Consider the following 27960-nt stretch of genomic DNA (forward strand, 5'->3'; position numbering starts at 1 on the left):
CCCGGACCAGGTGGCATGCCTACCGGATGCACCAGGTATCTTCCACCATGGCCTCTCTGTATGGTGTGTGCTTTGGTAAGGGGTTGACAACTTACTGAACCATACCCTACCCATGGCAGGGACAAGTGGTAGCACAAAACAAGTAGGGAAAGTCACTGAACAAGACTCGACTTACGACCGACTCAGGTGGTCCAAGTATTTACCGAAAGATAGCATAACTAAAATATTTCCATTAACAGAAAAACTCACCACTCATCAAGCCTCACCGTACCATACCAGACATACTCGTCTCGACGAGGAACTAGGGACAAGCTCGTGTCTACCCAGGACTACGACTTTCCCAGTTTCTTTCCGGTATGCATGAGAAGCTCGCGAGGATGATCACTATCACCAGCATGTCCATTGCTAACCACAAAACATCTCCAAATTGCGCTCATGCGCGAGACTTTATCGTTACATAAAGATAACGCATACTCCAAGTCCAAGTGGTGTTGTAACCGTATCAAAATACCACACAAAAAAATTATGCCAGAGTTCATAAATGCTTGCCTTCAAGAGTATGCAAAGGGTGCACTTTTTTGGAAGCTTTCCCTCCCCTCCAAAAATCCTATTTTGAGAAATATTCAAACAACAAATATTTCAAACACAGTACAAAAAGTTGTCTCAAATATTTTTGAAATAAATCTTAAAATAAACTAGATGAAATTGGAGAGAGGTAGGAAAAGGAATCAACTCATTTGGAGTTTTATTTTAAAAGTTATAGCCAGTCAAAGATCAGTCAAACTTCTGTTTTTAAATAAAACCAGAAAAGAAAACGTTTCGGAAGAAATACGCTTTCGCAGCAGAGGAGACGTACTCAGGACTTTGCGCTATCACTTAACCAGAGAGGACGGCGCGTGGGTCACTGACAGTGGGTCCAGAGGGCCCACTGGTCTGGTTTGACCGTTCTTCCCTCTCCCTCCTCTTCTCTGCCCGACGGGAGCGGGACTCTGGCGATCGCCGGCGACGAACGGCGGCTCCTCGAGGGCACCTAAGGGCAGGGATGGACTCGCCAGACCGGGGCGGTCCTCTCGGTGGTCGTCGGGTCGACGGTGGTGGGAGGAGTCGCCGGCGGCGAGCTCCGCGGCGGAGGGAGCTACGGGAGTGAAGTGAGTTTTGGGCTCCGGTGGTCTCCGATCGAGGTTGATGCGCTAAGCAGCTCCGCAAGATCAAGGGGAAGCGACTGGTGGCGTTGGATGGGCGGGGGAGTGGCTGGTTGCGGCGAATGGTACTGGATGGCAGCGGCGGCCGAACCGGCCGGAGTTGGGGAAGATGGCCCCTCCCGGCCAATCCACTGCTTGGGGAGCACTAGGGGAAAAGTCTGAGGTCGCCTAAGGTCTTGTACGAGCTCGGGGATCCCTTAAATAGGAGTAAATAGCATAAAACTACCACTTTTCGTCCTATGGTTCCAAAAAACCACCACTTTTTTGTTTGTGACTGATACCTAGCACTTTTTCGTCGGTTGTCTCAAAAAACCCAAATAGCCCGTTGCTAGCGTTTTAAACCGTTTTCTGACGGTCCGGGCCTGCCTGTCAGGCCACGTCAGCGCCACGCGTGACGGCGAGGCCGTTAACGGCCGTTATTCGGACCGACCGGTGCGGTCGGACCGCACCCGCTCGCTCGCTGCCGTTCTCTCTCTGTCGGCAGCATCTCTCTCTCGCTCCTCCTTCCCCCCGTGCTCTCTGTCTCCCCCGACGATGGCGGCGGCGAAGAAGAAGGACGACGGCGAGCCTGGGCCGACAGCCAGCGGCGAGGGCGGTGCTCACTCCGAGGTCAACAAGTGTCTAGGCAGCGCAAGTTTCCCGACCCAGCGCTCGTCTGGGCCACCGACGCAGGAGGTCCAGATGTCGCCGGCGTTCCGCGCGGCCAGGGCAGTGGCCAAATGCATCCACGCGGATCCAGAAGGCGGGCACCAGTGGGCCTCCTCACTTGGTGGCGTGGAGTAAGTTATGAATTGTTTTAATTATTTTTCTTAGTTTATTTATGAACTAGGGTTAGGATTTGTTTATTATATTGTTAATGAATTAGTTCTTTGGTATATTATTATGTATACATTGTACTCAATATATGAATTAGGGTTTAGGTTTGGATGATATGTTGTGCAAGTGAAACTATTGCATACTTTTTAACTTGAAAATCTGAAGAAATCTGAATGTGTTGTTTCTTTTTTTGCATAGTTTGGATGATGAAGTATGGGAATTGAGGCTGCATTTTCAGGGTAGAGACAACATGGAAAGGAAGTTTTCCTTATCAGAAATGAATTACCTATTTTTGTTAGCACTTATTGAACTTGAGGGCTATGGGTTGGATGCCTATCTGTCATATGTTAAGGATGAGGGTAAGGGGCTGGAGGGGATTGAGGTTTTGGACAGTGATGAGAAGGTGGAGGAGATGCTAGATTTGTTTGCTGAGAAGAAAATATTGAACATAACAGTGAGAGAGGCTAGTGACCCAAATCCAGCAGATGCAAACATGGATCACACCTTGCTTGAAGAGCAGATTCCAATTAGTCAAGTTGGTGATCCCATTGTTTATAGTGTTTCCCAAGAAGGTGTCCTTTTCCCTGTCTCAAATTCTTCACAGCCCCCACTTGTGCCTGTTGATCCATATTTTAACACACAACAGAGCTGTAATTTCAACAAGGGAAAAGAGGCAGTGGAAATTGAAGGCATTGAAGCAGAAGATCAAGATGAAGATGAGTTGGACAAATCCTCTTCAGATTTTGAGTTTTTCAGGGGTGATTACAGAGGGAAGAAAATTTCATACAAGTCTTGGGGTAGGGGAGAAGATGAAGGTGGTGAAGGAACAAGTCAGCACTACAGGGAAGAGGAAGAGATGGCTGAGCATTATTTTGGGGGTGCTTCTGAACCCTCAGAGTTTTGGCAGGAGCCAAATGGTTCTGAAGAAGATGATGAAGAAGAAGTTTCAGATCATGTGAAAACTGTGGCACAGAAGATACCTGTGAGGAAACAAGGCCCAACAAGCAGATCACACAGTGAGCCAGATCACAAAAAGTTTGAAGATTTCGTGCCAGAAGCTGATGAGTTCTGCTTTCCAGGTGATGAAGGCATTTCTGATGAAGAAGATGATGCACCTAGGTTGCCTTATGGCAGCAAGAGAAAATTGAAGAAGAAGAAGGAGAGAATATGGTATGATTCCTCTAGGCCTGATGCACATGAACAGTTTAAGATTCATTTGTGCTTTCAGAATGTGGTAGAGTTCACAGAAGCATTGAGAAACTTCCATGTTAGGACACTTAGGAACTTTGAGTACCATAGGAATGATCCAAGTAGGATCATAGCCTGGTGCTCAGATAGAAAGCATGGTTGTGAGTTTTATATTACTGCTTCTAAGATTGCCCATGAGTCAACCTTTAGCATCAAGAAGATGAATCTTGATCACACCTGTGGAGCAAGTGGAGAGAACACAAAGGTTACCATGAAGTGGGTTGCAAAGGCTGTTGAGGATACTGTAAGATCCAATCCTGGTGCAGGTGTTGAGACTATACTGAGTTATACAAAAAAGAAATTTGGAGTACATGTTCCAAAAAGTTTGGCCTACAGGGCAAGGAGGAAAGCAGTTGATGTTGTGCAAGGGGATCACAAGACACAATACTACAGGTTAAGAGACTATCTGCAGTGTGTTTTGGACAAAAACCCTGGTAGTAGGTGTGTTGTGACAACAAAGGAATTTGAACTCCACCCAGCACCTACCCCAAGGTTTCATTACATGTTTTATTGTCTGTTTGCTTGTAAGGAGGGGTTCCTAAATGGTTGCAGGCCTTTCATAGGTAAATCTAGTATGTATAGTGCTTAAATAGGGATTTCATTACATGTTGTTGTTTACTAATGGCTTAAAATGCAGGTCTTGATGGATGCTTCATCAAACTAAGCACTGGGCAGCAAATCCTGGCAGCAACAGGGAGGGATGGCAACAACAACATCTTCCCTATTGCATTTGGTGTTGTTGACAAGGAGGAGACAGATAGTTGGACTTGGTTTCTTACACAGTTAAGGACAGTAATTGGTAGTGGCAACAAGTTTGGGCCCTACACAATTATGTCAGACAGGCAAAAGGTACAACTACTCTTCATGATTTGACTGATTTTCCTTTCACTATGTACTGCTTTTCCTTGCACTATGTACTGCTTTTCCTTGCACTATGTACTGCTTTTCCTTGCACTATGTACTGCTTTTCTCTACTTACTTCACTAGTTATTAATACAAAATCAATGAACAGGGTCTGCTCAATGCAATACAGGATGTATTTCCTGATTCCCCTCAAAGATTTTGTTTAAGACACATATATGCCAACTTCCAATCAGCTGGGTTTAGAGGGGATGAATTGAAAAAACATCTAGACCAGGCTGCATATTCTTTCACTAAGCATGGGCATGATCTGGGCATGGAAGCATTGAAGAAAGAGAGTGAGGAGGCATGGAAGTGGTTGTCCAACATACCAGTCCATACTTGTGCCAGGCATAGAATGGATACTATATGCAAGACAGACCTTGTTGTAAACAATCTTAGTGAAGTTTTCAATAGGATTATTCTGGATGTTAGGAACAAGCCCATAAGGACAATGCTTGAAGGAATTAGGACAAAACTCATGATCAAGTTTCAGAAGATTAGGGAGAAGACAGAGACATGTAGGTTGGATATCACACCCACTTACTCTGAGATATTGGAGGAGGCCAAGAAGTGGGCAAAATATTGTGATGCATATATGGCTGGACCAGGAATTTGGCAAGTTACAAGTAGTTCAAAAAAGACCTACTGTGTAAACCTAAACAACTACACTTGTGACTGCAGGAGGTGGGATATGACAGCTGTTCCATGTAGTCATGCTATAGCAGCAATGCAGAAGGTGAAGCTACACCCTGAAGATTTTGTCCATGAGTTCTTCAAGAAGCCCCTCTACTGTGAAACCTACAAGCATATTATATACCCTGTTCCAGGCCCTGATTGTTGGCCACACACCATGGGGGATGACATATCTCCTCCAGTATTCAAAGAAAAGAAGGGTAAAAAGCAGACAGCTAGGAGGAAAGGACATTTTGAGGTGCCTGCCAAGAAGGATACATCAAGAATTGGGATAGTGACCTGTAGCAATTGCAATATGCAAGGTCACAGATATACCACTTGTGGTGTTCCACTGAAACCCAAACTGCAGATGAGAAAGAATAATCACCAGGTATACTTATTGATAAAGAAACTTCTGTTTCATAGGCTAGGTGGTTTAATTATAATTTACTTTGTTAAATGTGCAGGAGAATAGGTCAGACTACTCTTCATCTACCAGAGCTTCTACAGGTGTGGTTGCACCCCCACCCTCACCCCCACCACCACCATCAGCACCATCAGCACCAGCCATAGCTAGGAAGAGGCCTGCAACAGCCACAACTACTCCAGGACCAGCAAAGAGGAACAAGGGAGCTGCTTCTGCTACTCCAGCACCAGCCACATCAGCACCTGCCAAGAAGACCAAAGCAACCAAGAAGACCAAAGCAACCAAGAAGACAGGGGCTCCTAGCACATCTTCACCAGCCAAGAACACAAGGTCATCCATTGCTTCTCCAGCAAAGAACACCAGAGCATCAACAGCTAGCAGAGGGTACACAGTTTTCAATGCTCCAAGGCAAGCTGCCAACTCTGAGATGGAGATTGGGTCCAAGAGGGTTAGGAAGCCAACTGGAAAGTGGAAGGCATATTTCACAGCTAGTGGTAACTACTGAAGATTCCAACATTTGAGAAAGTTGTCTTGTTGTATGAGTGCTGAAACCTAAGTGTTTGCAACCTTAAACCTATGTATTTGCTTGCTGAAAATTGAGTGTTAGCATTATGAAACCTATGTATTTGCTTCCTGAAACCAGAGTGTTTGCATTTATGAAACCTATGTATTTGCTTGCTGAAACCTAAGTGGTTGCATTATGCAACCTGAGTGTTTGTGACTTCTGGGTAGATTCAGACAACACTGATGCAAACATTGATTCATTTATTCAAACATTCATAGATTCCACCATCCAAAATTTCTTTCATACAAAGAGTTGTACAGAAATGGAAGGGATATAGAGCTCAGACTCTCATTCATACTTAAAAAACTACTACCAACAACTCTCAATCGTAACGATCAAAGAAACGACACCACTTTGCTTTGGTAGAAGGGTGAGGAGCGAGTACTGCCTGTCTCCTAGTCCACCTGATGATCTTCCCTGAGCTCTTGCGCCTGCCGCCAGGGACAAGAACTATGAACTCATCTGATTTGCACTTCTCCAAGATCTTCTCTGCCAGCCTCCTCTTGAACTCCAGCTCCCACTCCACTGCCTGCACTGCAGGGCGAGCCCTTTGCCTCCTCACATCCACTGCCTGCACTGCCTCCTCTTCCTCATCTGTCACCTCCCCAAGCTCTGGATCCATCTAGGGTTTCTAGAAGTGGGGTGTGGCGGCTGTGTTCTGGAGGGAGGAGGGTGGGTGGAGTAGGCTATTTATGAGCAGTTGAGGGTGGGTGGAGTAGGCCTAGGTTTGTAAATATAACTGGGCCACAAAGCCCAGGTAGAAAGCACTAATAAACATAACTACCTTTTAAACATAAAAAGACACATAGCATACTCCAGCAGTGCTTATCACTGACTCCATAACATAGCAGAAGAGGTTCAAATACAGGCAGAACAGTCATTACAACTTAGTTCATAACTTAGCATTAAAGGTTCTAGCAGCATAACAACAGTTCTTTACATTGGCATAGACATAGACTAGATTAGCTTCACATTCCCCAAAATGTACACCCCATATCTTCACATCAGATTGTTAGGCCACATACTTATAAAGGCCTTGGATGTACTTCACCATCTGCAGAACACACATCATGAATCAAGGATGGCCTTGATTTTCTCAAGTTTCTCCTTGCTTGCATGCCCATCACTCAGCAGCTCATTCACCACATGCTCAAGCTTGGCCTTCTCTATCTTAAGCAAATCTCTCTCCTGTTCAACCTCCTTCTTTGCCTTCCTGGTATTCTTGATAATGTCAGCTTGGCTCTGTAAAATGCACCTTTGTTCCTTGGCAAGTTTGAGCTTCTCCATCTGAACCTCCAACCTAGCTCTCTCTTCTACCTCTTTCTTCTTCTTCTCAAATTCTTCCTCCTCAACTGCCTTCTGGTTATCCATGTGGCCTACCCTACCATCCTGCCAATCAAACATCTTGGATACATCTTGGACAAGCTTTGTGTACTCAATGCACAGCTTGTCATTTTTAGTCTTAAGCTTGGCCAAATGCTTCTCGTACTTCTGCTTATCAACTACCCTGCCACAATTATGTTCATGGTACAAGTCCCACAGCCTGGACAAGCAATTCTGAAGAATTGGATGCCAGGGCTTGTCAACCCACTCAGTAACGCCACAGTTAACACCTTCACTCTGCATTTGGAAATTGAAATATACATCACTAAGTGCACTCAATTTCATAACAACAAATCATTTCAGACTAAGAAACTAAAGGTGAGGCTTAAGTAAACTGAATATGTTGTTTAATATAACTCAAACTATAACTGAAACCCAACCTGCTTGTACAAGTACATTCACAGATATATGCTTCCTATACATAAGCATTTTTGATAGTAACCATATCCCTCAATACCTTAATACAAGGCATATTGCAGTTCATCCTAAATAATACAGTGTAGGTTCAGAAGAGCAACTTGTCAACATAATACTGTGTGGGTTCAGAACAGCAACTTGTCATCCTTGTAAATACATGTGTGGGTTCAGAAGAAAATGATTCCAATTAAGGTACTATACCTACTGCACTGGACAACCATAGAAACGCCTTCCAGTTAAGGTTCCTTCAAATGCCACACACTTAATTGGCCTCATGTGGTGCATCATGCAGGTGGGTTCAGAAAGCTCCAGCTGGCCACAGAAAAGAGGCTCCACGGTGGTGTCAGGGGTCTCCTGCATGAACAGATGAACAAAATCACCTTAGCTCACAGAACCAGACATAGATCACAAATTAATTCCCCAATCCAGCAAGAACCCTAACCCAAACCCTAGTTTTCAAGCATACATAAACATAGCTCAAACAGCAACCATAACCCTGCCTACTAAATAACAGTAAACAAAGCTTACCCTAGCTCACCAAGATGAACACTAACCTAATCTAGCTCCTAGATGAACCTTAACCCTAGCTCAGCAGATCGAAAAACTTACCCAAAGAGCCATGTCCATGCTTGTGATGTCGCACTCATCCTCTGAGCTCGTATCCCCGTCATTCCAGGAAGGCATGGCGGTAGTGGAGCTTCCACAAGGCAAGTCGCCGCCGGCGTCGAAGAGCAGAGAGGAGAGGAGCGAGAGAGTGAGAGTGAGAGCAGAGGAATGAGTGCGGGCAGGGGAGAGAGTGAGAGTGAGGGCAGGGGAGAAGAGTAATGAGCGCACGAGCGGGTGCGGTCCGACCGCGCCGGTCGGTCCGAGTAACGGCCGTTACCGGCCTCGCCGTCACGCGCGGCGCTGACGTGGCCTGACAGGCGGGCCCGGACCGTCAGAAAACGGTTTAAAACGCTAGCAACGGGCGATTTGGGTTTTTTGAGACAACCGACGAAAAAAGTGGTAGGTATCAGTCACAAACAAAAAAGTGGTGGTTTTTTGGAACCATAGGACGAAAAGTGGTAGTTTTATGCTATTTACTCCTTAAATAGGCGCTCGGGGTTGGACTGCGGCGGCTGAGGATAAGATCGCCGGCGACAGCCATGCTGTAGCTGCAGGGCGACGTGGCGGCGAAGAGCGCGTGCCGACGGGCTTCGGGATAAGCTCAAGCTGTACACAGGGGCAGCTGGCGCGCTGGTGTGGTTTGGGCGGCGCCGTCCATGGCAAAGGCTCGCTGCCGACGCCGGCGTGCCGCCAAAAGCTCTGCCAGCGGCGCTGTAGGGTGCCAGGGGTGGCGTGGAGAGTGGGCGAGCGTAGTGCGCGGTTCAGCAGGCGAGCAGGGGCCAGGGACGGGACGCGACGAGGGCGGCAGTGCGACGCGGCGGCTCAGTGCGCGCGCGTGCAAAACGTGCGCTCTGGGCGCGCCCAGAGCACGCACGGGACATGCTCGACGAAATGCCAGGGCATCCTAGAGCGCGAGGGTGAGGCTGGCAATTAACAGGACTAGGATAGAGATAGCTAGGAGTTTAGTCGACAAGGTTGCTGGGTTATTGGAGCAAGATCACAGTGCAAACAAAAACTCATGTCAAAACTGACTGTGCACACCAAGTGTTCGACAGAATTCCAAGTGCCTTTAGGCAACTCTTGGAGTGGCAAAAATCTCCAGATCAGGGTCTCCCTGGATGTAGGTGATGATGGCAAGATCATTTGGGCAAAACCAGAAACCTGTTAGTGCAAGTTTTGCAAAACTACAATTTTGGACAGGAAGAACAAGAGCTCATTGCATGCACTTAAAATTCTCCAATGGGTCCAATCTCCTGGACTTAAGGGTTTGGTAGGGAGGGCTACAAGCAGGAAAAAGCTCAGGGTCACTGGAGCAAAATAAAATAGGGTTGCAGTACAAATCACCAAACTGGACCAGAATGACAAAGAGGTTGATCCACTCAAATTTTTCAAAGATCAACACTGGGTTTTTGCAAGAAGTTGAATTATATGCATGCACTGACATCTCCAAACACTTGGAAGAATTTTTAAAGGAATATTTAAATAGGTTGTAGTGCAAAAATGCCTACTGGACCAGATTTGAAAAGTTGATGTAGAGCTCAAAATCTCAAATGACCAAAGGATATTTTTGCATAAAAGTGATGTGGAACCATCACATGACATCCCCAAATTTTGGTGGAAATTTTAAATGCATTTGTCAAATGGTTGCAGTGCAAAACAGGCTCCAAATTTTATGAAAGATCATTTTAAAAGAATAAAGCTCTGAGAAACAATTATGCAAATAAATCCTTTGATAAAGAATTGTTTTTATAAAGAGGGCATATAAGTCCAACAATACCTTTTGAAAGTTTTCCACTTGAATTAAAAATCCACAATAACAAAAGGGTAAATCTTGACAAATGGAAAAGTTATATTTCCTAGCAAAATTTTAATAAATAAAACAAGGTCAAAATTTTGGGGTGTCACAATAAAGTTTTGGTATGATCTAGTTTTGAGTTTTGCCTTATGATCCCTCTATGTAATCGAGTCCGTGAGCTATATAATAAAGATTAGTGTTGAGTCAAGGGCTTGATTATCTTGCAATGATCTTGAGTGAATAAAAGAAAAGAGAAAAGAATAAAAAGAAACAAAGAGATCATATTGATCTTATGGAGAGTAATGACTTCACATAGAAAGAGTATGATGATTAAAAATTATTGAGAGTTGACAAACATAGCTTTGGTCATCGTTGCAATTAATAGGAAGTAATAAATAAAGAGAGGTTTCACATATAAATATACTATCTTGGACATCTTTTATGATTGGGAGCACTCACTAAAATATGACATGCTAAAGAGTTGATGTTGGACAAGGAAGACAACGTAATGGGTTATGTTTTCTTATATCTGAGATAAAGTATATTGTCATGGATCATTCAACATGTTGAGCTTGCCTTTCCCCCTCATGCTAGCCAAATTCTTTGCACCAAGTAGAGATACTACTTGTGCTTCCAAATACCCTTAAACCCAGTTTTGCCATGAGAGTCCACCATATCTACCTATGAATTGAGTAAGATCCTTCAAGTAAGTTGTCATCGGTGCAAGCAATAAAAATTGCTCCATAAATATGTATGATTGAGTGGTGTGGAGGAAATAAGCTTTATACGATCTTGTGATGTGGAAGAAATAAAAGCGACGGACTGCATAATAAAGGTTCATATCACAAGTGGCAATATAAAGTGACGTTCTTTCGCATTAAGATTTTGTGCATCCAACTCTGAAAGTGCATGGCAACCTCTGCTTCCCTCTGCGAAGGGCCTATCTTTTACTTTTATCTTCTACCTTATGCAAGAGTCATGGTGATCTTCACCTTTCCTTTTTACATTTTATCCTTTGGCAAGCACAGTGTGTTGGAAAGATCCTGATATATATATCTAATTGGATCTAAGTTAGCATGAGTTATTATTGTTGACATTACCCTTGAGGTAAAAGGTTGGGAGGCGAAACTATAAGCCCCTATCTTTCTCTGTGTCCGATTAAAACTCCGTAACCACAAGTATTGCGTGAGTGTTAGCAATTGTGAAAGACTAAATGATAGTTGAGTATGTGGACTTGCTAAAAAGCTCTGACATAGACACTTTCTGATGTTATGATAAATTGGAATTGCCTCAATGACTGAGATTATAGTTTGTTAGTTCTCAATGAAGTTTCTGATTCATACTTTGCATTGTGAATAGATTATTACTTGAGCATAAGAAATCATATGACAATATCCGTATATGTTGCTGTTATAAGATTAATCATGATGCCCTCATGTCCGTATTTTATTTTATCGACACCTCTACCTCTAAACATGTGGACATATTTATCGTTATCGGCTTCCGCTTGAGGACAAGCGAGGTCTAAGCTTGGGGGAGTTGATACGTCCATTTTGCATCATGCTTTTATATCGATATTTATTGCATTATGGGCAGTTATTACACATTATGTCACAATACTTATGCCTATTCTCTCTTATTTTACAAGGTTTACATGAAGAGGGAGCATGCCGGCAGCCGGAATTCTGGGCTGGAAAAGGAGCAAATATTAGAGACCTATTCTGCACAACTCCAAAAGTCTTGAAACTCCACGGAAGTTCTTTTTGGAAATAATAAAAAAACTGAGCGGAAGAAATACCAGAGGGGGCCCACACCCTGGCCACGAGGGTGGGGGCGCGCCCTACCCCCTGGGCGCGCCCCCTGCCTCGTGGGCCCCCTGTTGGCCCTCCGGTGCCCATCTTCTGCTATATGAAGTCTTTCGTCCGAAGAAAAATAATAAGCAAGCTTTCGGGATGAGACTCCGCCGCCATGAGGCGGAACCTTGGCGGAACCAATCTAGGGCTCCGGCAGAGCTGTTCTGCCGGGGACACTTCCCTCCGGGAGGGGGAAATCATCGCCATCGTCATCACCAATGCTCCTCTCATCGGGAGAGGGCCAATCTCCATCAACATCTTCACCAGCACCATCTCCTCTCAAACCCTAGTTCATCTCTTGTATCCAATTCTTGTCTCAAAGTCTAGGATTGGTACCTGTAGGTTGCTAGTAGTGTTGATTACTCCTTGTAGTTGATGCTAGTTGGTTTATTTGGTGGAAGATCATATGTTCAGATCCTATATGCATATTAATACCCCTCTGATTATGAACATGAATATGCTTTGTGAGTAGTTACGTTTGTTCCTGAGGACATGGGAGAAGTCTTGCTATTAGTAGTCATGTGAATTTGGTATTCGTTCGATATTTTGATGAGATGTATGTTGTCTCTCCTCTAGTGGTGTTATGTGAACGTCGACTACATGACACTTCACCATTGTTTGGGCCTAGAGAAGGCATTGGTAAGTAATAAGTAGATGATGGGTTGCTAGAGTCACGGAAGCTTAAACCCTAGTTTATGTGTTGCTTCGTAAGGGGCTGATTTGGATCCATATGTTTCATGCTATGGTTAGGTTTACCTTAATACTTCTTTTGTAGTTGCGGATGCTTGCAATAGGAGTTAATCATAAGTGGGATGCTTGTCCAAGTAAGGACAACACCCAAGCACCGGTCCACCCACATATCATAATATCAAAGTACCTAACGCGAATCATATGAATGTGATGAAAACTAGCTTGACGATAATTCCCATGTGTCCTCGGGAGCGTTTTCCTTTATATAAGAGTTTGTCCAGGCTTGTCCTTTGCTACAAAAAGGATTGGGCCACCTTGCTGCACTTTATTTACTTTTGTTACTTGTTGCTTGTTACAAATTATCTTATCACAAAACTATCTGTTACCTATTAGTTCAGTGCTTGCAGAGAATACCTTGCTGAAAACCGCTTATCATTTCCTTCTGCTCCTCGTTGGGTTCGACACTCTTACTTATCGAAAGGACTATGATAGATCCCCTATACTTGTGGGTCATCAATGAGTATTACAAGAGTTGATCTACCACGAGATCGTGATGGCTAAACCCTAAAAGCCTAGCCTGTATGACTATGGTAATGTGTATATCCTTTCCGGACTACCCCCTCCAGTTTATATAGGCACCGGGGGGATCTAGGGTTTACATAGAGTTGGTTACATAAGAAGGAATCTTCATAATCGGTCGCCAAGCTTGCGTTCCACGCCAAGGAGAGTCCAATCCGGACACGGGTACAGTCTTCGGCCTTCATGTCTTCACAGCCCATCAGTCCGGCCCATGGATAACAGGACGGACGCCCGAGGACCCCTTAGTCCAGGACTCCCTCACCCTACTACTCCCACCGCTGGCCAGGCCCTGCGGCGACGGCAGCCTCACACCGCAGCCGAACCAGTGAACCCTCGTACTCCTCTCCGCGTGGGCATCCACTGCCGCGTCTTCCCCGGCTCCGCGACGTCCCCTTCCTAGGCCTCGCCGTCGTCCACCGCCTTGGTGCTCTCGGCGCGGCGTGGTCAAGGAACGACTTCCATCGGAAGAGTACTGTACGTGGAGAGGCTGACAGCTGGGTCCACGGACGCAGCGAGGAAGTGCCTCCTTATTACGCGCAAAATAATTATTCCTCCACCTGACAGCAGGGACCCACCGGACGGGCCACCGTATTTCGCGAAAAAACATTTCCCCCCTGACTGCTGGGACCCACCAGCTACTTCTTCGCACGCAAGGAAGTGCCTGACAGTCGGGACCCACCAGGTCGAAGCGTACGTAGCGATGTCATTCTGGCCGCGAACGTGTACGTACATACTGGTCGATGTAGAGGCACGCACGTGTGGTAGTAGAGGCGGGCACGTAGCATGTACACGCAGCTGCCAGGGTGCAGGAAAGTAAATACGGCCACGTACGTACATACGGGCGGGGTCTCGAACGCCTACTCGCGCATACATATGGCCAGGGCTCATGTACATGGCTGGGTCGGAACGAGAAACTGCGTCATCGTCGTGCTCATGGGGAGCCAACCGGCTGGGTCGGAACGGAATGTGTCATCGTGTTCATCGGGAGCCAACCGGCTTGGACGGAACAGCCGTTGGAAACAAGGCCTGGCATACCGCAGAACGGAGGAAACGGCCTTGTGTTCGACCGGGCACGGTCGAAACGGGATCCTGTTCATCGGGAGGGGTCTGGTGTACCGCAAAATGGAGAAAATGGACTTCTGTTGGACCTCCTACGGTCGAAACGGGGTCCTGTTGACCGGGAGGGGTGTGGCGTACCGCAAAATGGAGGAAACGGACTTGTGTTGGAGCACTACGGTCGAAACGGGGGTCCTGTTCATCAGGAGGGGTGTGGCGTACCGCAAAACGGGACTCCACGGGCTACTGTTCATCCACCGTCGACCTCCTCCAGCCTCCACGGGCTACTGTTCATCCACCGTCGACCTCCTCCAGCCTCCACCTGCGACTGTTCATCCACGGGCTCCTGTTCATCCAGCCTCCACCGCGCGCTCCTCTACCGGCTACTGTTCAACCAGCCCTCTCCACGGGGTCCTGTTCAACCACCCCTCCACGGGCTACTGTTCATCCAGCCCTCCATTGGCTACTGTTCAACCAGCCCTCCACCGGCTACTGTTCAACCAGCCCTCCACGGGGTCCTGTTCATCCAGCCCTCCACGGGGTCCTGTTCATCCACCGGCTCGATCGATCGGGGGTACTGTTCATCAAGCGGCAACGGCCACTACTACCACGGGGTCCAGTTCATCCAACCCCCCACCGAAAACTGTTCATCCAAACCCCCTCAAGAACGCTCACTATTCATCCAGGGAAGGAGGCAGCAGTGTTCGATCGGCTTCAGTTAGCAGCAGTAGCAAAGGAATCACTCAGGTTCAGTTAACAGCAAGGGATCGATCGATCGCTCGGGTTCAGTAACGCGTAGCCTGCAGTGCAATCGCTCGGGTTCAGTTAGAGCCCAACGCCTCGCTCGGGTTCAGTTAGAGCCCAACGCCTCGCACACACGCGCGTACGTACGAGAGGAATGCGCATCGCTCGGCCCCCGACCACCCACCGTAACTGGGAACTCCCCGATATTTTCCTCGCCCTCGCTTTTACCACGGTTTTTTCCGTCATGGACGGCCCAAAGAATGTCATGCAGCTGCGTCTCTGGCCCGCCCAGGATGAAAAGCCCATTTTCTGTCATGATTTTTTGTCATAGAAGTAGGACCCCACCACATCTATTATGATACCGGGTTTTGTCACAATTATCGCCATAGATGTGTCATAAGTATGACAGAAAAAAATTTCATTCGGCCCAAAATGTCACGGATGTGTATTTTTTTTGTAGTGGTACTTTGCGACAACATTGGCTTCAGAACCCGAACCATCTGACAAGGATATCTTCCCTCTCTTGGGTGCCTCCGCCTCCAAGTCTTCGGAAGCAGTCCTTTTCTTCCCTTGGGGAGAAGGGATATCACCTTCTTCTTCCCCTTCGTCTTCAAAAGAGGGAGCTTCAGTCTCCCCAGACGTAGCGTCCAATATACCTTTAGAGTGGAGGCCACCTTCGGCCTTTTTGCTCTTCTTCTTGTCCTCCTTCGCTGGCACTTGATACGGCGCCGGGGCCAGCATCCTCATCAACATAGGATCAAATGAGTTTTCGGGAAGTGGAGCTAAACACCTAATTCGCTCCGCCTTCTTTATCCATCCCTGGTCGAAGATAGGTTTCTCAGCTCACTATGGGATAATCAACCAAGTTGTGTTCAGAAATTGGGTGCTTACCGAGGTATCCGGATGGTTGCAGTCAAGGCCGATGTCCTCGGTTGTATCCGACCACTGCTTTCGAGTCCTGAAGAATAGTTTCCACATCCCTCTGTGCGTTGTGCCGAAGAATTGCTGAAGGGTCCGCGGTCCTTCCGAATTGAACTCCCACATGTGGAGAGGCCGTCGCTGGCACGGGAGGATCCGGCGGACTAGCATCACCTGGATCACGTTAATGAGGCCGGTGTCCTTTTCAAGGATGCTCTGGATATGACTTTGCAGCGTCTGCACTTCAATAGGTGATCCCCAGTCTAGCCCTTATTAATCCACGATGCGAGCCGTAATGGAGGGCCAGATCGGAACACAGGCGTGGCTGCCTATTTGGTACCGCGGGTTCGGTGATATAGAACCACTCCCGCTGCCATAAGTTGGAGGTTTCTGTGAAGGTTCCTTTTGGCCAAATAGTATTGGCAAGCTTGCTCACCATAGCACCACCACACTCCGCCTGCTCCCCATCGACTACCTTCGGCTTCACATTGAAAGTATTAAGCCATAGGCCGAAGTGTGGGGGGATGCAGACAAAAGCCTCACACATGACGATAAACGCCGAGATGTGAAGGAAGGAGTCCGGAGATAGATCGTGAAAATCTAGCCCATAATAGAACATGAGGCCACGAACGAAGGGGTGGAGAGGGAACCCTAGCCCGCGGAGGAAGTGAGAGATGAACACAACCCTCTCGTCGGATTTTGCTGTGGGGATAACCTGCCCCTTAGCAGGGAGCCTGTGTGGGATTTTCGCAGTCAGCTACCTCGCTTCTCGGAGCTTCGCGATATCCTCCTTGGTGACCGAGGAGGCCGCCCACCTGCCTAGGGAGCTGGATCTGGACATAACTAGGAGGCTTGGTAGCAATGAAAGAAATCGAGACCTGGGCGCTGGAGCTTGAGGTTGGAAGGGCTGAGGAAGAGGTAGGCGTGGGGAAGAAAGACGGGTCTGTACCCCTTTATAAAGGCGATGAATATCGAACGCCTCCTCACGGGCCTTAAAGCTCGCCTATTCCCAAGGGATCGTGCAAACGACACGGTTGGATTACCCACGCCCATATTGATAAGAATCCCTGATAAGGGGGCACGATCTCTGCTTTGACAAGATATGCCAATAAAGACCGCGTCTCGTAACGTGGAACGAGAGGCTGAAAGACGGTTCAAAATAATAACCAGGCAGGAATGTAACATCTCGCTACAAAAGTTGTCAATAGATGGGACTTGTTAAATATTATATTCTCTGCGGCTGTGTGTGGTGCCTATTTTGCAGAGCCGGACACGTTTTCTGCGTTCAAGGACTACTTTGATGTATTCGGAGGAGGAACCCGCCTTCCAATGCCGAAGATAATCTGCGCGCCGGACACATCGTCATTGAAGCCTGGTTTAGGGGCTACTGAGGGAGTCCTGGATTAAGGGGTCCTCGGGCGTCCGGGCTATGTGACGTAGGCCGGACTAATGGGCCATGAAGATACAAGATAGAAGACTTTCTCCCGTGTCCGATGGGACTCTCCTTTGCGTGGAAGGCAAGCTTGGCGTTCGGATATGAAGATTCCTTCCTCTGTAAACCGACTCTGTACAACCCTAGGTCCCTCCGGTGTCTATATAAACCGGAGAGTTTAGTCCGTAGAGGCAATCATAATCATACAGGCTAGACATCTAGGGTTTAGCCATTACGATCTCGAGGTAGATCAACTCTTGTAAACCTCATATTCATCCAAGATAATCAAGTAGGAAGTAGGGTATTACCTCCATCAAGACGGCCCGAACCTGGGTAAGCATCGTGTCCCTGTCTCCTGTTACCTTCGATCCTCAGACGCACAGTTCGGGACCCCCTACCTGAGATCAGCCGGTTTTGACACCGACATTATTCTCCCATCTTCGGACAGAGTGGCCCTCTTTGGATTTAAGGCCGGAGCGGGTACGAAGGCCGATCCCTGACCGGAATCTGATGGTGGATCCGACGGGCTTCCTTCATGTAGGTGAGGGGCGGTGGTCGAGGCCGAGAACCCTTCGAAGATCAAATCTCCTCGGATATCACTGATGTAATTCAGGCTTCCGAACCTGATCTGGTGACCAGGGGCGTAGCTGTCAATCTGCTCAAGGCGACCAGTTGAATTGGCACGCAGAGTGAAGCCGGCAAACGCGAAAAGTTGACCAAGGAGAAAAGTCTCACCGGAAACAGTGTCGTTGCTGATGACAAGATGAGCCATCGATCCTTCTGTTGACGACATGGCGGAACTCTTTATGAAAGCACCAATGTCGGTGTCAAAACCGGCTGATCTCGGGTAAGGGGTCCTGAACTATGCGTCTGAGGATCGAGGGTAACAAGGGATAAGTGGGACACAATGTTTACCTAGGTTCGGGCCCTCTTAATGAGGTAAAACCCTACGCCCTGCTTGATTGTATTTGATGAGTATATGGGTTACAAGAGTTGATCTACCTTGAGATCTTAATGGTTAAACCTTAGCTGTCTAGCCTATGAGAATTCTGATAGTCTCTACGGACTAAACCCTCCGGTTTATATACACACCGGAGGGACCTAGGGTTATACAGAGTCGGTTTGTAAGGGAAGGAAATATCATATCCGGACACCAATCTTGCCTTCCACGCATAGGGGAGTCCTACCCGGACACAAGGGGAAAGTCTTCTGCTTGTATCTTCACGGCCCATCAGTCCGGCCCATATCAAATAGCTCGGACACCCTAGGACCCCCTAATCCAGGACTCCCTCAGCGCCATTCTGGTCGTGCTCGTGCTGCTTATGCGTCTCGATGCCGACGGCGATGCCGTGGATCCGCGTGGGCGCACCCACGCAAGGCGACGCCTGGCGTCCGCGGCGGCCTGCTCGTGCTGCTTGAGTAGTTGCGTCCCGAACTAGAGCGGCAAGGAGCGTCGGTGCTCCTGCTGCTGCGGCACTCCCGCTGCTCCTTCCTAGGCAGCAGCGCTGGCGACGAGGCCAGGCATGGGAGTAGGTGGAGCTAGCGCCTCGACACGCAGAGCAAAAGGTGTGCGCGCGTGGTCACGAGCGGGGAGGCCGGCAGCGACATCAGGCTCTCCGGGAGGTGGCGCCGGCCGCGGCGAGGCATGCCAGAGGGTGGTGGTGCCGGCCACGACATGGCGAGACAGCTGGAGGTGGCGCTGGTGGACTCATGGGGTGGGTGGGTGGAGAAGAGAAAGAAAAAGGAGGAGAGAGAGATGTGGGAGGTGGGTGGGTGGGTGAGTGATAGGACCAAAATCTGGGACAGAAATGGGTCCAACAGACGGAAAAATAAAATCAGTCTTTGCATTTGGCCGAAAAAATGAAATAAGTGTTCTCATTGGGCTGTGATTTTTGTCCGCGTGAATCAAAACAGACATAAGCCGGCAAAACGGTGCCGTGCGTTAAAGTTGGCCTAAGAGCAATAGGGTACGTAATTCTTTGCGCCTACCGAAGAGGCCTGAACCTGTATATAATTCATCGCGCGTACCCTAGCAAACGGTTGCCTCTACATTCATACTCGCGTGGTATTGTCAGCATTATATCCACGACGTCACCTCTAATACTTCTGGTACTTCCAAATGTGGTGTATAAAATTCTATTTAGACCTCGTTTTGCAAAGTTAATTCCTAAATTAGTTTGTCATTATCCATCCACAACTATCGTGGGGCTAGATGCCCCTTGGTGTAGTAGGTAGTACTAGGTAGCGCACTAGTCCGTGTCATCTCAAGGTCCGGTCCGGTCCATGAAGCACCCGGAGATCGATCGAGCAAGAGCCAGTACTAGTATACACATGCATGCATGCATGCATGCGGTAGGCTTTTTCCGTAGCTCCATGTAGCCGCGCCAGTGAAGTGACGACGCATGCAGCGTGGAAAGACGAGCAGCCAAAGCTAGCTGGAGGCTGGACCAGTACACATATCCAGTGCAGGTGGTGCAGGCAGGTCCTCTGCTCGTCCTCCACTCCGCTTCACTTCACCTCTCTTCTGCCTTCCCTCCCAATGGGACGCCGCCGCCATGTCGTCCTCCTCCTCCTCCTCCTGCTCCTCTTGCAGCTGGTTCCCCGGATCCTCGCCTCCACCGCCGCCACCCACGGCAATGGAGAGGCCGCCATTACCAAGGTGCGTACGTAGTACGCGTAATCATGCATGCTAGCTGGTAGTATACTGATCGACCTGGACCGTGTATGGATTTGCAGGACGAAGGGGGCAGCGTGGGGGCGATGATGAGGCAGACGCTGGGTTCCCGGCCGCCGAGCTGCGAGGGGCAGTGCCAGTGGGCGTGCGGCGGCCGCCGGTGCGAGGCCGTGCAGGTTCCCGTCACTCCGCGCGACCTGGAACAGCAGCTGAAGAAGAAGAAGGAGAAGCGGACATCGTTGGCGGCAGGACGAGGAGGGGGCGTGCTGTTGCCGTCCTCGTACGACGAGCACTCAAACTACAAGCCGCTCGGCTGGAGATGCAAGTGCCTCCACTCCTAGTCCTAGCAAGCTTGAAATCGATCACGCCATGGATCCTAAGCTACCTTCTAGTGGTGTCAATATATATGAATCTGAAGCTTCGTTCGTTGTAGTATTGTACATGGGATCTGCAAGCCTTGCTTTTGTGCTCTGCTCTTTCTTGTGTTCGTGTGATTAAAGTTCAATTTCTGGGCAGAAAACACGTACTCTTTAGAACTCGTTTACATTTTAGCTAGTAGTAAATGAGTAGTACGTTTCTTTTGCTGCACTTTTAACTAGTCAGCCTGTCTCTTGACTCTTCACGCTTCGGCTCATGCAGATGCAGTCATGCCTTCATTTATTTTTTGCAAGTGCTGCTTGCATGTGTTGATGTGTATACACAACTAGTGCCGATAAAGGTTGTTTCAATTTATTTATTTTGCCTATAAAGGTTGTTTCGAAAAATACCGATAAAGGTAGAATTTGGCGCGTAAAAAAAGGGTAATCAATATACAGTGCTATTGTAAATTTTGGTGTTACTGCAAAAGCAAGACGATTCGGTCCCGTCCTCGCTGCTTGTATCTTCTGTCGGACGGTCAGCGGATATAAACGCTGTGACGGGACAAGCTAGAGACAGTGAGCTCGACACACGGCATCGTTCCCGTCCGCGCCCCGAGGAATTGTTGTCACGTCCAATCCAATGAAAGAGGCAAATGCCCGCTCTCTCGGCTGCGATTCAACGCCGAAAGATGCGCCGGAATGGAGCTACGGAACAACGGCCGCTGACAATTGAGATGGTGATGGACCAACACGGTAGTCAAGATCTCCTCCTCATCATCGGACGAGGAATCATCGGAGTCAGAAAGAAAATTGTGAAAAAAAAACTCGTCGACGGAGTACATTTTATACCTTGCCAAACTGTCGAACAGTTTGCGGGCGTCGACGAAGGAGCCGGCCGGCGAAGGGAGTCGCGCCGCCCTCGGACGAGCTAGCTGCCCTGGCGACGTCCGACGAGCGTGTTGGTGTCAGGACGAAGGACCTGACCGGGGCGGCGAGGTGGCTTCTTGGTCGTGTTGTGTCAGGGAGTGGGGGTGGGAAACTTTCGAATCCCCGGTGGCAAGACGGCGATGGCGACGACGTGGGAGCTGGCGGTGTTGCAGGAGGGGATATCGTGGCACCGGCAGCTGGCAGAGGCATCGGAAAAATGGGCGGTGGCGGCGGCAACGAAGGAGGCAGGTGAGGGTTTGCTATTGGAACGGAAGAGGATGGCCAATGTGCCACCGACCAGCGGGTCAGGGGGAGGAGTAGGCGGGCGCGCGCACGTCCGTCTCGTGTCGCGCCGACACAAATCTGGCTCAAAAATGGACTGAAAATGGGTCGGAAGGCGACGAAAAGCGGACGCGCGTCTGTTTGGGTCGGCGCGTTGGGCCGTGGACAGAATGAATCGTCGCGTTGGAGTTGCTTTTAGGCACGTAGAAAAAGGGTAAATGAACATGCAGTACTGTTTCAAATTTCGGTGTTACTGCGAGAGCAAGACGATTCGGTCCAACCTCGCTGCTTGTATCTTCTGTCGGACAGTCAGCAGATATAAACGCTGTGACGGGACAAGCTAGAGACAGTGAGCTCGACACACGGCATCGTTCCCGTCCGTCCGCGCCCCGAGGAATTGCTGTCACGTCCAATCCATTGAAAGAAAGCTATGGTGGTGACCTGCCTTTAACTCCACTGCAAAAGCGGCCAGGAGCCACTGGGCAGAGATACTCTTGTTTGTAATGCACTGCGGGCCGGTCCGTGCAGTGCATCTGCTCGAGCTTGAACGGAGCGGCTAGGGCTCTGCGCTGCTGGATATATTGGCCGGTCGACCGACGGCTAGCTGTTGTGCTGCCATGTGGGTTAGCTAACCCTAGCATTCATGGACAGATCATCACGGTGCCGTGCCAGATGGAGTCATCTCCATGCACAATGCAGAGGAGAGAAGTGTACTCCGTTGTTGACGGGCGAAGGGCCCTGCATGTCCCATGGCGTACGTGATCAGCCGAGCTAGTCCCGCGCATGTGCTCCAGTCGACCTGCACTGGCCTGGGCCTGGCTAGCTGCAGGACTTACGACCGATCGTCTCGTCAAGTCTAGTCTGCTCTGCTCTGCATGCGTGTCCCGTCAAATTAACAAAAGGTCCGTACTGCCTACTGTCTATATATACCTACATTGATGAACATGGGGCGTAAGGCCAACTCCACCGCGCGGCCCGCCCGCCTCCGTTTAGGATAAAACGAACAAATCCGACGGCCCAGCGCGCGAGCGTAAACGGACTTTTATCTATTTTTGTCCGCTTTCGACCCATCCCGGTTCAAGTTTGCGCCGCTTTTGGGGTGAAACGGACAGCACGCGGACGCGCGGGCCGTCTGCGCGTGTCCTCCCCTGGCCCACCCGTCGGTAGCATAGGGGCGCCTTTTTCTATCCGCCCCCTCCCTCCCTCCGGCCGCACGCCCTCCATTCTTCTCCACTCTTCCCTCGCCGCCGCCGCCGTCGCCGCTGCCATTGTAGCTGTGCAGCTCGGACGCGCGCTCGCCCAGCCCCTTCCCCTCGGCGCCCCCGAGCTACCCAACCACGGCCACCTGTTTTGCGCACCCGCCGGCCGGATTTCGGGCGGATCCGGTCGGTTTTGAGCTCGCCCGAATGTGGAAGGCCGCGCCGCGCCATGGACTGGCCGGGCACCGGGCCGGAAGGCCATGGCAGGGCCGCAAGGCCACATGCAGGCAGTGGCTCCTCCTCTAGCCGTTCGGATCTACACCGTCGGTGGTCTGCCGGCAGATACACGAATGGCGGTCGATCGGGCTCAGTGCTAGCCCAAAAGCTCGTCGGCGCACCGTTGCCGCTCATTAATTGCGACCACTGCCTAAAGAAGGTCGTGCGCCGCGTGTCTACAACGCCGGAACATCCCGGATGAGTGTTCATCAAGTGCTTAAACGATTGGGTATGTGCTCTTTTTACCTTCGGTTTGTGCTCTAGATTTGACTAGCTGTGCTAATTTCAAATTTTGTTGTGTAGAATGGATGTAAGTTTTGGTATTGGGAAGAAGAGTACATCGATATATTGATAGAGCGTAATTTAGTAGATGTTCGTGCACTTTTAGCTAGCATAGAGGTTGTAGATGAGACAAGTGCACTTGTTGCTAGATTAGAGGCTAGACACGAGACTAGATGCGAGGAAGCAACCTCTACTTCTTTAGACTCGAAGAAGAAAGAAACACGCAAGATGGAGGCGGCTCCTCCGTAGATCAATAATGAATGCATCGAGAAGGCACTAATCCAACTTACAAGAGCAGTTATAGAAGTTGGATATCTTCTAAAATGTATTCTTGTGGTTCTTGTTTTCTTTGGTCTTGCTTTTCTAGTCAAAATTTGGTGATGTATTCCCATGTACCAAGAATGAATGATGAAAAAAAGTTTAAGGGCTTGCAAAGAAAAAAGTGCGTGGACAGGATGAGGCCGGGATGCGTTCGCGCGTTGGGCGCACGGCAACCGCATCCCAGAACAGCCCGGACACGACCCCATTGCCCTACCCAAACAGATAGAATCTGGGCAAAACGGACATCCGTTTGGGGTCGCGCGGTGGAGTTGGCCTAAACTCATTTGGCTTGTATCCTTAGGTCAGGTACTCCACCATCTTAGAGCATCTCCAGCCGCGCCCCCGACAGGCCCCCAGACCATTTTTTAGCGCCGTCCCAAAAAAACGGTCCAGTCGTGTCCCAGGAGCCCCTTTTTCGCCGGTTTAGGCCGAAACTGTCGCCGGCGGACCCAGACCGAACCTGGCGCGTTGGGGGCGCCGCGGAAACCAATTTTGGAGCGAACAGGAATGGGCCCGCCGAGTCCGCGACACGCCACTTCGTCGTCCCTATAGCCTCAGTTCCCGCGAGAATTAATGCCAAGGCTGTCGCGCTGTCGCGCCGGTCAGCCTCCATTCATGCCTCACGGGTGGCGCAGTGAAGGCGCAGGGATGCGCGTCCCACCCGGTACCACCACGCGTCACCCGGCATGCAGACTCTCACCGCCCCCTTTCGGATATAAAAGCCGACTTCCCCGCCGGTGAATGCCACAGTCGCCACAGCTCGCCTTCTCTCTCGCCTCGTCTCACCAGAGAAGCAACTCTCCTCCCTCTTCCCCCGCCGACGAGCAATGGTTGAGCGGTACCCCGACGACTCCGTGGCGGCGAATGGCTTCGGCCGACGCTATCTTCACGAGGACGAGGCGCGCCTCCTCTACAAGGCCGACTATCCGGTGCCACCAAACATGTGGGTGCCGGTCTCGTGGAAGCTGAGCGCCGGCAGCGTCCCGGTGCCCCCAGTGCCCACCAGGGCCGAACGGCGGGCTGATATCGCCCGCATCCATTCGTCGATGTCGGAGGCGCGGCGGAACGAGTTAAGGTACGCCGCCGACAGCCACACGCCGTGGACGATGTACATCGAGCACCGCCGCGATGACCAGATCGCCTCCGCCAACGGCATCATCCCGCGCGGCCGCCTCAACGTCGACGGGTGGCGCGAATGGTGGGGCATGACCGGCCGCACCCTCGAGGCCGTCCTCGACCAGATCGAGACCGGCAACACGCCGCGGCTCGAGTACCAGGCGCGCCCGCCCTTTTCTCGCCGTCGTGGCAGCTCTTGAACGCCGTAGCGAATGGAGGTGGCGACCTCCCCATCATCGGGCTCCGGCTTGCTCTCCTCCGGATCGCCGGTGCTTCGCCCCATCAAGCCGGAGCCGGAGGAGACGCTGCTTGGGCGCCGCACCCGCAACGGCACCCTCGTCATCAACGAGGCCGGTCGCGCCTCCCCGCGTTCCCTCCACCTAGTCCGGCCGAGGACCGAGCCGGGGTTGCTCTTCGTCAAGAAGGAGCACGTGGAGATGGCCGCCGCCGACGAGACCGCCCTGAAGTGGGTGAAGGCGGACTACGTCCACGAGCAAGTGGCGCGCCAGCGCTGGGCCCACGAGGAGATCAAGGCCCGACGCCGCGGACGCGAGGAGGGCGGCATCATCATCCTCGACAGCGACGAGGAGGACGCGTCCGGACCGTCCAACCCCCCGCGCGTCTGTGACCCTGGTCATTGGTGCAACAGGGACGGCGGCTACAGCGGGACGCAGGGCGGCGGCGACGACGACGACTACACCCAGTTCTACAGGCTCCTCGGCATGTAGAAGGCGGGCGGCGGCCGCAGCGTAGTAGGGCTAGGCGTAGTTTGTTTGTTTTCTGGTTTTTTTGTACAAATTTGAATGAAAAATCGTTGAGTTTGTGCTGAATTCGAATCAAAATGCCGAGTTTGCGCCGAGTTGTGGGCGACCTGGGGCGATTGACTGGGAACGCAATCGCCCCCACACCAAAAGAAAGCGCTGGTTCGGCCCCAGACGACGCTTTTTCGGCGTCCTGGGGGCGAAAGGCTGAAGATGCTCTTAGCTATGATGGAGGTGGTCGGGTCACACACACTACAGTAATGTACTCCCTCTGTTTCTTTTTAAATCAAACTTTATCAACTTTGACTAAGTTTATAGAAAAAATATCAAGATTCACAATATGAAATCAATATTGTTAGATGCATAATAATATTAATTTTCATACCATATAGCTTTAGTATTGTAGATGTTGATATTTTTTCCAACAAAGTTGGTGAAACTTTACAAAATTTGACTTTAACCAAATCTTATATGCAAACTGAAAAGAAACGGGAGGGTACCTTCAACTTAGTCCAATCCATCCATCTTCTCTCGGGTCAAGTCAGATCAGGTGAGTAATCGATCACTGCGCTGCCTTGCTAGGAGACCGTGCGTGCCTGCTGCACGTAGACAAACAAGCTTAAAGCCCATCTGTTCTGCCATCTGGCCTTACATGCACCGCGACGTTTGTGCGTGGACCTGCCACGAGAGAAAATTAGTGATACCAACACTAGAATGCTCACACGTTACCATTTCAAAAACATTTATGGACCTGACCAATTGATACGTTTTCAACGTATTTATAATTTTTAATTATTCCATATTGTTATATTACTAATTTTGGATGTTTTATAATTATTTTATATCATTTTTGGTACTAACGTATTAACATAGTGCCAATTGCCAGTTGCTGTTTTCTACATGTTTTTTACATAGAAGAAAATCAATACCAAACGGAGTCCAAATACAACGAAACTTTACGAAGATGTTTTTTGACCAGAAGACACCTAATGAGCCAAGGCTGCGCCTGGGGGTGCTCCGAAGACAGCACAATCCACCAGGGCGCGCCAGGAGGCCCCACTAGTAGAAAAAGAGGCTTCCATACGCCCCATTAGTCCCTAAAATAATCGAACCGCGACAAAAGGGGTCTTTATTCGCGGTTCGGGAGGAGACCCGCGACCAACTATCTGGGCCCAGCGCGCTCGGTCGACAGCTGGCGGACAGGAGGGGCTTTAGTCCCGGTTGGCCTGGCCAACCGGGACTAAAGGTCCCCGAAGGCCTTTAGTCGCGGTTGGCCAGGCCAACCGGGACTAAAGGCCCATCCCTATATATAGGACTCAGCTCACTTCACTTCACTCAGCTCACTTCACAATATTCAGAAGGGGGTGGTGGGTTAGCTTTTGGTTCCTCCTATGCACACAAGGTGTTCGATGAAATGCCCGAGAGCCTGAAACAAACATGATATGAAGTGTCCGAGCCACACTTGAGCTTTCTCATTTATTTTTCCTCCGCGATCGCGGTTAGCAACTTGAACCTTTCATGTGTCATTGATAAAATATGCATGTGTGTAGTTCATTGTTTAATTTGTATTATTTCTAGCTAGTTAGTTTAACAAATGCATGATGGTTAATTATATACTTTATATAATAATAATGCAGATGAATCGGCAATGGATGTACGGTCCCCGACTCTCCGGCGAGTTCACTACGGGTTTGAAAGATTTCTTCGTAGTGGCAAATGCGAACAAGCAGCGAGGTTTTATTATCTGTCCATGTGCTGTCTGTAAGAATCAGAAGGGTTACTCCTCCTCAAGAGACGTTCACATGCACCTGCTTCGGCACGGTTTCATGCCAAGCTATAATTGTTGGACCAAACATAGAGAAAGAGGGGTTAGAATGGAAGAAGATGAAGAAGGGGATGATATCGATGACAACTATCATGATCATTTCGGTGATACTTTCATGGAGGATGATGCTGAAGGTGGGGAAGGGTTAGGTGAAGGTGAAGAAGAGGCACATGATGAGCCCGCTGATGATCTTGGTCGGACCATTGCTGATGCATGGAGACGCTGCGAAACTGACAAGGAGAGGGAGAATTTGGATCGCATGTTAGAGGATCACAAAAAGTCGTTGTATCCAGGATGCGATAGTAGTCTGAAAAAGCTGGGCTGCACACTGGATTTGCTAAAATGGAAGGCACAGGAAGGTGTAGGTGACTCATCATTTGAAAATTTGCTGAAAATGTTGAAGAATATGTTTCCGAAGAATAACGAGTTGCCCGCCAGTACGTACGAAGCAAAGAAGGTTGTCTGCCCTCTAGGTTTAGAGGTTCTGAAGATACATGCATGCATTAACGACTGCATCCTCTACCGCGGTGAATACGAGAATTTGAATGAATGCCCTGTATGCACTGCATTGCGTTATAAGATCAGAGGCGATGACCCTGGTGACGATGTTGAGGGCGAGAAACCCAGGAAGA

General features: G+C 49.5%; 2 protein-coding genes across 2 annotated transcripts; both read left to right on the forward strand.

The window, feature by feature from the left end:
• The first annotated feature begins 1736 nt into the window (after positions 1–1736).
• Positions 1737–5773, forward strand: LOC141022471 (uncharacterized). The gene is made up of 5 exons (XM_073498737.1): positions 1737–1981; positions 2184–3829; positions 3904–4115; positions 4279–5232; positions 5309–5773. Exons 1-5 carry the CDS (start codon positions 1737–1739, stop codon positions 5771–5773), a joined length of 3522 nt encoding a protein of 1173 aa, XP_073354838.1.
• Positions 5774–19724: 13951 nt separating this feature from the next.
• On the forward strand, positions 19725–20602 carry LOC109755886 (EPIDERMAL PATTERNING FACTOR-like protein 2). Its single transcript, XM_020314763.4, has 2 exons — positions 19725–19965; positions 20043–20602. Exons 1-2 carry the CDS (start codon positions 19846–19848, stop codon positions 20319–20321), a joined length of 399 nt encoding a protein of 132 aa, XP_020170352.1. The 5' UTR covers positions 19725–19845; the 3' UTR covers positions 20322–20602.
• The last annotated feature ends 7358 nt before the right edge of the window (positions 20603–27960 follow it).

The sequence above is a fragment of the Aegilops tauschii genome, chromosome 5, assembly GCF_002575655.3.
Source record: "Aegilops tauschii subsp. strangulata cultivar AL8/78 chromosome 5, Aet v6.0, whole genome shotgun sequence".
Taxonomy (NCBI): domain Eukaryota; kingdom Viridiplantae; phylum Streptophyta; class Magnoliopsida; order Poales; family Poaceae; genus Aegilops; species Aegilops tauschii.